Source organism: Cyclopterus lumpus, chromosome 7 (genome assembly GCF_009769545.1).
Source record: "Cyclopterus lumpus isolate fCycLum1 chromosome 7, fCycLum1.pri, whole genome shotgun sequence".
Classification (NCBI taxonomy): Eukaryota; Metazoa; Chordata; class Actinopteri; order Perciformes; family Cyclopteridae; genus Cyclopterus; species Cyclopterus lumpus.
In genome coordinates this window covers 25,757,308-25,768,487 of record NC_046972.1, presented here as the reverse complement: position 1 = coordinate 25,768,487, position 11,180 = coordinate 25,757,308, and the positions used below count along the sequence as shown (strand labels likewise).

The window sequence follows — 11,180 nt, the reverse complement described above, 5'->3', positions numbered from 1 at the left end:
TGAGGTCAAAGGTCAGGGATGTCGTATGTGTACAGATTGTAAAGCCCTCTGAGGGGAGTTGTGATTTTGGGCTATACAAAATAAACAGAATTAAAATGAAAACAAATCCAGAAAAATTAAAAGAATCTTTAAAAAAATCAGGAGTAGAAAAATTCTGGAGTATTAAAAAAAGGCTGAAAAAAAATATATTGAATCAGGAAATATAAAACAAATCTGGAAAAAAATTAATTTGTAAACCAATCAGGAAAAATAAAAACACATGGAAACAAATCAGTAAACAAAACAGGACAAAAAGTCAGATATGAAAAATAAAAATAATCTGAAAAAAAATCCCCCACAATGATCAGGAACATCTAAAACGAATCAGGAAAAATAAATCAGGAAAAATAAAAAATCACAAAACAAATCAGGAAAAATAAAAAATCACAAAACAAATCAGGAAAAATAAAAAATCACAAAACAAATCAGGAAAACGTATTTAATCAGGACACGAATCAGGAAAAAAATAAAAAATCAGGAAAAGAATTAGGAAAAATAAAAAGAATCTGTAAACAAATTGGTGAAAATACAAAGAATCTTGTAACAAATCAGGAAATGAAGAAGAAATGAAGAAAAGAAAATCTGAAATGTAATCCGAAAGAAAATATAATTTGGAAACAAATCAGGAAAAATGTAAATGAATTTAATCCGGACCGCTGCATCCGTGGCAGCGGGGCGCCCTCTGCTGTCGGCATCGTGTAATTACAATAAAGATGAATTCTGTGAGAGAGAAATAACTTCTGAACGATGACACATTTAAGTTCAGTGTTTGGAATAAAATACCCCGACTGATATTAAATTGTGATTTTCACCTTTCTCTCATTTACTCCTCAAACCTGTATAATAATGTTTGTTTCACATTAGCTGAAAATTTTTAATAAAGTTATCAGGCATTAAACATTAAACTAAACGTCTGCATTCAAAAGCGTGAAAAGCTCATTTGATATGAAAAAAAGAATAACTTCAATACTCAAGAACTAGAAAGTAGAAACGTTTTGGCTCCTCCCCCTCCGAATGTGACGCGGACCAATCAGACTTTCTAGCTCTAAAGGTTTGAGAACCGCTGCTTTAACTAAAGTAGACTTTATCATTATTCATTTCCTTATGAGACAAAGTGAGCATCATTTGATGCTGTCACATTTCATGTTTATCACGTTGTTTGTTTATTTACATTTTCCAGATTTTTTCAGCCGTTCTGCTCGACAGATGACGTTTGATTGACATGTTGAGATCTGTTGCAATGCAATAAATCCAGAGTAATCTTTGTTTTTACTCCATCTGTTCACCAACGTTCTCCGGCCCTTCAAGCCCATTTTGTTCTTTTCTTTTGCTTTTAAACGACAATAAATGTCCAGCAGACACCACGAATGTGTATTTATGGGCTCCGAGCCAATGAGGGTCAAAGGTGAAGCAATAACAACGACTTGGTAGCAAATTTATTACGTAAAATATACTTGAAAATACAAATACACTTGAAAATACAAATACACTTGAAAATATACTTGAGAATATACTTGAGAATATACTTGAGAATATACTTGTATATATACATGTATATATACTTGTAAATATACATGTAAATATACATGTATATATACTTGTAAATATACTTGTAAATATACTTGTAAATATACTTGTAAATATACATGTATATATACTTGTAAATATATTTGTAAATATACTTGTAAATATACTTGTAAATATACTTGTATATATACTTGTAAATATATTTGTAAATATACTTGTAAATATACATGTAAATATACATGTATATATACTTGTAAATATACTTGTAAATATACTTGTAAATATACATGTATATATACTTGTATATATACTTGTAAATATACTTGTAAATATACATGTATATATACTTGTAAATATATTTGTAAATATACTTGTAAATATACTTGTAAATATACTTGTATATATACTTGTCAATATATTTGTAAATATACTTGTAAATATACATGTATATATACTTGTAAATATACTTGTAAATATACTTGTATATATACTTGTCAATATATTTGTAAATATACTTGTAAATATACATGTATATATACTTGTAAATATACTTGTAAATATACTTGTAAATATACTTGTATATATACTTGTAAATATACTTGTAAATATACATGTATATATACTTGTATATATACTTGTAAATATACTTGTAAATATACTTGTAAATATACTTGTAAATATACTTGTATATATACTTGTAAATATACATGTAAATATACATGTATATATACTTGTATATATACTTGTAAATATACTTGTAAATATACTTGTAAATATACTTGTAAATATACTTGTATATATACTTGTAAATATACTTGTAAATATACATGTATATATACTTGTAAATATACATGTATATATACTTGTAAATATACTTGTAAATATACTTGTAAATATACTTGTAAATATACTTGTATATATACTTGTAAATATACTTGTAAATATACATGTAAATATACTTGTAAATATACATGTATATATACATGTATATATACTTGTAAATATACTTGTAAATATACTTGTATATATACTTGTATATATACTTGTAAATATACTTGTAAATATACTTGTATATATACTTGTAAATATACTTGTAAATATACTTGTAAATATACATGTATATATACTTGTAAATATACATGTATATATACTTGTAAATATACTTGTAAATATACTTGTAAATATACTTGTATATATACTTGTAAATATACATGTATATATACTTGTATATATACTTGTAAATATACTTGTAAATATACATGTATATATACTTGTATATATACTTGTAAATATACATGTATATATACTTGTATATATACTTGTAAATATACTTGTAAATATACATGTATATATACTTGTATATATACTTGTAAATATACTTGTATATATACTTGTAAATATACTTGTAAATATACTTGTAAATATACATGTATATATACTTGTAAATATACATGTATATATACTTGTAAATATACTTGTAAATATACTTGTATATATACTTGTAAATATACATGTATATATACTTGTATATATACTTGTAAATATACTTGTAAATATACATGTATATATACTTGTATATATACTTGTAAATATACTTGTAAATATACATGTATATATACTTGTATATATACTTGTAAATATACTTGTAAATATACTTGTATATCGCTCCACATGTTCTGCTGAATGCATATATAATTATAATTCCCAGTGCAAAGAGGAGTTTGTTGTAAACTGGTTCAAACTGCTGTAAGAATTCATTTTAAAAAACCTCTTTAACCTCAATGTTCATCTCATTTAAATGTTGTTTTCTTTGTTGAACACTGAAACATTTGTGAAGTGAGCGTTGAATGTTTGTCAAACACGAGAAGGTTCTTTCACGAGAGAGGAATCAACCCCCCGAGTCAGCAGCTTTATGCCGTTTCATATCCATCTGAACGCGACTCAGATGGATATGTTTCCCTGGCAGTTTTTTAAAATCACAAGATGTTTGTTGAATCTATTTCATTTGCATAAAAACACACAAAAGCAAACAAACATGATGCATTGTGTGTTAACGCCTCGTTACCGACTTCTAAGTGCAATAAAACATTCATTATCATTTTTTTTATTATCTTTTTGTTTGTTTTTATAAGTTTCTCCAAACAATTTTAAACTATTTTAGGAGCCAAGATGCTTTGTGAATACCTTGGCTTGGATTTATTGTTCTTGGACATAATGTCCTCCCTTTATAATTCATCTGAACTCATCCGTGGAAATTATAACCCGAGACACGTATTTTATGTATTTTACCGTAAAAGTAATAAAATACATAAAAAAACATAAATTACGGCTCTAGGGTTGAGCGATTTGTAATTTGCCCAAAAAAAACTAAAATGGAATCTGAAAAAGTGGAAATATTTGGAGAAAATAAGTTCTCTAAAATATATTTTTTAAATATACATTTTCTTAAAAAGTTTAGCTATATAATTTCTGGTAATGTTAATTCTTTTCTCAAAACTATGACAGAGCAACTGATATTATATATTTTTTTCTTGTCATAATTTTGCTTTTAACGTATTTATTTATTATTTTTAATAATCTTTTTTGTGTTTACCAAGTGAGTTTCTGTTGTTGTAATACTCATTATGGCCACAAGAGGCTGATGAATGCAACTGAAATGGTTTAATGTTACAGAACACACAGAAACATTTAGATCAGCAGAGTGAGTTTGACCTCTCTGGGCTTCCGTACATATTTCTCCTAGTTATTTCGTCATGATTTAATTCCTGACCATATTAAGGCTTTTTTTCAACTTTTTTTGCACAGTGAACGCAACACACATGTTGAAGTGTAGTGATTGTCCTCTGCAGTGTGTGTGTGTGTGTGTGTGTGTTGTTCTAGGCCTCCCCCTCGCTCTGCAGATTGTGTTTGATCAGGAACTCTTTAATGGTTGGCTGATTATCTACTAGCCCCGCCCTCTGCTCCTCCAGCTGCTGCAGAAGCTCCTCCCACTGCCGCTTGTCCCTCCCCGTCTGCCACGACAGCCGAACCACCGCCCGCAACAATGGCAACAGGAGGGGGTGTGGCCTGTCGACGTGCTGCTGCGACACGTCCTGCTTTTCGATCAGTGGGTGGGGCTTATCCTGGAGAGGGAGGGACCTGTGTTCCGCCTCGGGGGTCAGGACACGGAGGGCGTCGTCACAGTGATCGCGGGCTTCCTCCAGCTGGTCCACTTCCTGGAAACAGCTCGACAGACCCACCAAGGTGAAGAACCAATGGGAGGAGGCCGGAGGCGGAGCCCGAGCCTCGCCGTCACCGTCACTCGTCCAGCCCAGTTTGTGTTGCAGTCTCTTGGCGTTGAGCAGCGGACCCAAAGCCTCCTGGTAACGTCCCACCCTCAACGAGACAACACAATGCATACTTCTATACAACCAGAGGAGTCATTTATATAGACTTCTATACAACCAGAGGAGTCGCCCCCTGGTGGCCAGTAGAGAGAATGCAGCTTTAACACATGAAGCATAGACTTCTATACAACCAGAGGAGTCGCCCCCTGGTGGTCAGTAGAGAGAATGCAGCTTTAACACATGAAGCATAGACTTCTATACAACCAGAGGAGTCGCCCCCTGGTGGTCAGTAGAGAGAATGCAGCTTTAACACATGAAGCATAGACTTCTATACAACCAGAGGAGTCGCCCCCTGGTGGTCAGTAGAGAGAATGCAGCTTTAACACATGAAGCATAGACTTCTATACAACCAGAGGAGTCGCCCCCTGGTGGTCAGGAGAGAGAATGCAGCTTTAACACATGAAGCATATACTTCTATACAACCAGAGGAGTCGCCCCCTGGTGGTCAGTAGAGAGAATGCAGCTTTAACACATGAAGCATAGACTTCTATACAACCAGAGGAGTCGCCCCCTGGTGGTCAGGAGAGAGAATGCAGCTTTAACACATGAAGCATATACTTCTATACAACCAGAGGAGTCGCCCCCTGGTGGTCAGTAGAGAGAATGCAGCTTTAACACATGAAGCATAGACTTCTATTCAACCAGAGGAGTCGCCCCCTGGTGGTCAGGAGAGAGAATGCAGCTTTAACACATGAAGCATAGACTTCTATACAACCAGAGGAGTCGCCCCCTGGTGGTCAGGAGAGAGAATGCAGCTTTAACACATGAAGCATAGACTTCTATTCAACCAGAGGAGTCGCCCCCTGGTGGTCAGGAGAGAGAATGCAGCTTTAATACATGAAGGATAGACTTCTATTCAACCAGAGGAGTCGCCCCCTGGTGGTCAGTAGAGAGAATGCAGCTTTAACACATGAAGCATAGACTTCTATTCAACCAGAGGAGTCGCCCCCTGGTGGTCAGGAGAGAGAATGCAGCTTTAACACATGAAGCATAGACTTCTATACAACCAGAGGAGTCGCCCCCTGGTGGTCTGTGTGTCAGTTACCTGATTAACAGCTGTCCGGTCTGCAGGTCTGTCAGGTAGAAGAACTGTCGAACGCACAGCGCCCCCCGCAGGGCCGACAGGGAACACAGGTGAGACAGGTACTGCTCGAACGCCCGGCTCCGCTTGGCGATCGTCTCCGCCGTGAAGTTCCTGCGCAGCTTCTTTCCTGCACAAACAGGAAACAGGAAGTGGTTCAGCAGCGAAACGTTCAGGAGCCGAAGCGTCTTGAAGGCGTCCACTTACGCGGGAAGCAGACGCGCTCCATCCGGTCTCCGTGGTTACGGCGCAGCGCGGCGTGGAGCTGCTGGAAGTCGGAGTATCGGCGGGTGATGACGGCCGGAGTCTTGTCGCTGCCGCCGGACTCAATGACGTGGATGGTGTACAGCTGCAGGAGACACGGACAATCAATCTGACCTTTGACCTTAAGAGATCTGCCACGTTTCAGGTTCCATCCAATAAAGATGTTTCAGATATTAAACCACGAACACCTAGAATACCGTGAGACATTAAAGTGGTCAAATGTGCCCTAACCAGGAGGAGGAGGAGGAGGAGGAAGAGGAGGAGAAGGAGGAGGAAGAGAAGGAGGAGGAGGAGGAGGAGGAGGAAGAGAAGGAGAAGGAGAAGGAGGAGGAGGAGCTTGAGGAAGAGGAGGAGGAGGACGAGCACCAGGAAGAGGAGGAGGAGGAGGAGGACGAGGAAGAGGAAGAGGAGGAGGAGGAGAAGGAGGAGGAAGAGAAGGAGGAGGAGGAAGAGAAGGAGAAGGAGAAGGAGGAGGAGGAGCTTGAGGAAGAGGAAGAGGAGGAGGAGGACGAGCACCAGGAAGAGGAGGAGGAGGAGGAGGACGAGGAAGAGGAAGAGGAGGAGGAGGAGAAGGAGGAGGAAGAGAAGGAGGAGGAGGAAGAGAAGGAGAAGGAGAAGGAGGAGGAGGAGCTTGAGGAAGAGGAAGAGGAGGAGGAGGACGAGCACCAGGAAGAGGAGGAGGAGGAGGAGGACGAGGAGGAGGAAAGGTTTGATCGCCTCTCATTTATAAATGAGGATCAATAAATAACTGTGTATCGGAGAGGATCAGGTTTATTAATGAGGCTCATGAATATAGAAAATATATCTAAAAATATCTTCATAGTACCTCATTTACATATATGTAAATATCTCAGGAGCTTCAGAGCTCAGTTAAAGGGACAGTTCAGATTAATAGACGTTTGGTGAAGTGGTGCATTCATGTTCCATAGGAAAAATGACCTTTTTATCACCACAGTCACAGCGATGCCGTTTTGTAGCTTTGACTTTCAATTGTCTGATTGTGAAAGTTTTTACAACAATTCATACATTCTCATTGATAAGTTCTATATCAGTTTCATCTATGAACTTATGGAAACATCAACACGAGACGTCAGTTAATATAAATATAAAGTTCCTCTCCAGGAGCAGAACTTCATGATGACAACAATCATTAAAAAGAAGAAGAAACACAAGTTGAATTTCTTTGGTAATTTATTTGACAAAAATTGGAAATCAATTGAATCTGTATGTATCCAACACGTTTCAAGTGTCTACAAAGTGTTACCAATGGTGGACATGATATATATATATATATATATATACATATATATATATATATATACTTTATATAATATATATAGTTATAATTATAGTAAGTTATGAACATATTTCCAGCCTGTTCTCCTCTTGATGGTCTCAGATGAGTCAATCATGACGTCATAGTTTCACTGAGGAGCTCAGAGTTTAACAACATAGGATAAAATGTTTTGATGAAATATCACAATTTTAAGCCTCGTTTCGGTTTATTTGTTTTGCGTTTGTCACATGATGCATTTGAGGATTATCGGAAAGATACTCACCACGTATTTAGAGGAGGCGTCCTGCACGACGCTGGCGTCCGTCACCTCGAACAGCAAGTCGTCCGCCAGCTGCCTCCCGGTCGAGGTGGGACTTCCTCCCCCGAGACCACGGAGGGTCCTCCAGCTGTCCTGAAGCTGCCGAGTCAGCAGAAAGGACGGGGAGGAGCCCAGCGGGGACACGCCCACAGGACTGGTGTCTACGGGAGACGGGTGAGACGACTTTTATTTGCGGCCTGTCACTCGAAGCAAATAAACGTGTTGACGTGCTTCTAGTGAACGTGGTTCAGGTTTGCCCTGGTCCAGCCCCTTGATATGCTGCTATAGGCTTATAGGCTGCTGGGGGATGTTTTAGGATACACTGAGCACCTATCTCCTCTTCTCTCTCTCCTTATGGATGAATTTACATCTCTCCATTGCAGTGTTAACGTCAACGTATAGCGAAATTGTGAAATTGTCAACGTGTTAACCTGCTTATAGCAAAAGTGCTAACGTCAACGTGCTAACGTCAACGTGCTAAAGTGCTTATAGCAAAAGTATTAACGCAAACGTGTGAACGTTGTAATGCGTTTCTAGTGAACATGTCAACGTGAAAACGTGCTTCTAGCGAATGTGTTAATGCTAAAATGTTAACGCTAAAATGTTAACGCTAACATGTTAATACTAAAATGTTAACGCTAAAATGTTAACGCTAACATGTTAACAAGCAGACGGTAACAAGCAGACGCTAACAAGCAGACGCTAACAAGCAGACGCTAACAAGCAGACGCTAACCAAGCAGACGCTAACAAGCAGACGCTAACAAGCAGACGCTAACAAGCAGCTCACCTGTGCTGCTCAGCCCCTCCTCCATCGACTCTCCCAGGAAGTCGGAGTCACTGTCCAGCCCCGACCCCTCGCCTCCTCCTTCGCCTCCTCCTTCGCCTCCTCCTTCGCCGTCGAAGCACAGCGTCCCACCAAGCCGATCGCTCACACACTCCTTCTCCTCCTCCTCCAGCTCCGCCTCCCAGCCTTCCTCTTTAAACACCTCCTCTTCCTCCTGTCCACATGCAGCGTCCTGCTCAGGTCCCGCCCCCTGACCATCTTTGAACAAGGAGCGCTTCAGACGGTCGAACAGCCGGGACGCCATGACGCTGTGTGTGTGGGGGGGGGGGGGGGGGAGGGGGGGGGGGGGGGGAGACAACAGGAGCACACATTTGAACTGAGGATCAATAATCGGCCAACAGTTCAGACTTAAGTTTAACTCTTTTTATCAAAGATTCATACAAAATGTTTGTGCGGTTTCTATACACTCCTCCTCCTCCTCCTCCTCCTCCTCCTCCTCCTCCTTCTTCCTCCTCCTCTTCCTCCTCCCCATCCTCTTCCTCCTCCTCCTCTTCTTCCTCCTCCTCCTCCTCCTCCCATCCTCCTCCCCCCCCTCCTCCTCCTCTTCCTCCTCCTCCTCCTCCCATCCTCCCCCCCCCTCCTCCTCCTCTTCCTCCTCCTCTTCCTCCTCCTTCCTCCTCCTCCTCCTCCTCCTCTTCCTCCTCCTCCTCCTCCTCCTCCTTTGATTGGCTGCCTGGCCCAGTGTGACAGTGAGTGGTCGGTGCTGAGAAGTTGACAATATTAAAATATGTATTTGCTTCTAAAAAGCCAAAAGGGTTCGGATCCTTCCTGTCGCTCTGGGTTCAACGGCTCCATCACAGACTCGCTGCTCGAGACCCGGAACCCGAGCCGGATCGGGTTTCAGAGCCGGATCGGGTTTCAGAGCCGGATCGGGTTTCAGAGCCGGATCGGGTTTCAGAGCCGGAGGCCTCTTCTGAATGGAAATCACGTCGCACATTAACAATGCAAACACGCAGCGAGGCTTCAGGACTGAGAGTGTCACACAGATCAGAGAAGACCAACAGCTGGAGGTCATCTGGAGGTCATCCTGCCACAGTTATGATCACAGTTATGATCACAGTTATGATCACAGTTATGATCACAACACAGTTATGATCACAGTTATGATCACAGTTATGATCACAGTTATGATCACAACACAGTTATGATCACAACAACACAGTTATGATCACAGTTATGATCACAGTTATGATCACAACACAGTTATGATCACAACAACACAGTTATGATCACAACACAGTTATGATCACAGTTATGATCACAGTTATGATCACAGTTATGATCACAGTTATGATCACAACACAGTTATGATCACAACACAGTTATGATCACAACAACACAGTTATGATCACAACACAGTTATGATCACAACACAGTTATGATCACAACACAGTTATGATCACAACACAGTTATGATCACAACACTCAAGCAAACACAGACGCTGATTTCATATCTGATAAGATACTATTTAAAACAAAAGTTTCTAAATTATTAAACAAACATCAAGGTTTTTGATATTGTGGAACACTACACACACACACACATATATATATATATATATATATATATATATATATATATATATATATATATATATAAATAAATCCTAAAATAATTTTAAGCTGACTATCTGAAATAAATCAGCATGAGGAGAAACCAAACAGACATGTTTTCATCCACTTGGACGGTCAAAAACTATTATAAAAAATTGCGAAGAAGAGGGAATTTACGAGGCGTCCGTAAAGGCAGCACTGATCAGTTCCATATTAGCTGGTTAACGCCACGTTATAAAATCAATAACTACACCTACAGACGTGAACGCCAACACTATTAGCTTCACACACACACGCGCACTTACACAAGTACACGCACACACACGCAACCTGAGGCGTGGAATAAACGTCACGTTAGCAACCCGACGTGAACCAGCGCCACAACAAACCCGACGGCGCCTGTTCAGACACTGATTTCTCCGATTCCTCACCGAGGGTCCTGAAGCAGCCCCCCCGCTGCAGTCACTGCATGTCGGGGAGCTCAGGGGGGAACTGCCGGTGTTTGGAGCTCCAGGTGTCCGCACTGACTGGGTCCTCCTGGAGCTATAGGCCGACTGCTGCTCGCAGGAGGAAGAGGAGGAGCAGGAGGAGGAGGAGGAAGAGGAGGAGCAGGATAGGAAGAGAAGCAGGAGGAGGAAGAGGAGGAGGGGGAGGAGCAGGAAGAGGAGGAGGAGGAGGAGGAGGAGGAGGAGGAGGAGGAGGAGGAGGAGGAGGATTCTCTCTCCTGACCACCAGTGGGCGACTCCTCTGGTTGTATAGAAGTCTATGCTTCATGTGTTAAAGCTGCATTCTCTCTCCTGACCACCAGGGGGCGACTCCTCTGGTTGTATAGAAGTCTATGCTTCATGTGTTAAAGCTGCATTCTCTCTCCTGACCACCAGGGGGCGA

At 40.1% G+C, this 11,180-nt stretch overlaps 1 protein-coding gene across 2 annotated transcripts; it reads right to left on the bottom strand.

The window, feature by feature from the left end:
• Window positions 1–3,226: 3,226 nt before the first annotated feature.
• Window positions 3,227–10,863, bottom strand: snx21 (sorting nexin family member 21). Of its 2 annotated transcripts, none has more exons than XM_034536384.1 (6): window positions 10,724–10,863; window positions 8,682–8,986; window positions 7,857–8,053; window positions 6,241–6,382; window positions 5,998–6,163; window positions 3,227–4,941 (listed from the first exon to the last, which is right to left on the bottom strand). In XM_034536384.1, the coding sequence occupies exons 2-6, from the start codon at window positions 8,980–8,982 to the stop codon at window positions 4,443–4,445; spliced, it is 1,305 nt and encodes a 434-aa protein (XP_034392275.1). In that variant the 5' UTR covers window positions 8,983–8,986; window positions 10,724–10,863; the 3' UTR covers window positions 3,227–4,442. The 2 variants fall into 2 exon arrangements, with proteins under 2 accessions (XP_034392275.1, XP_034392276.1); XM_034536385.1 differs by having other exon boundaries at window positions 4,624–4,925.
• Between the last annotated feature and the right edge of the window lie 317 nt (window positions 10,864–11,180).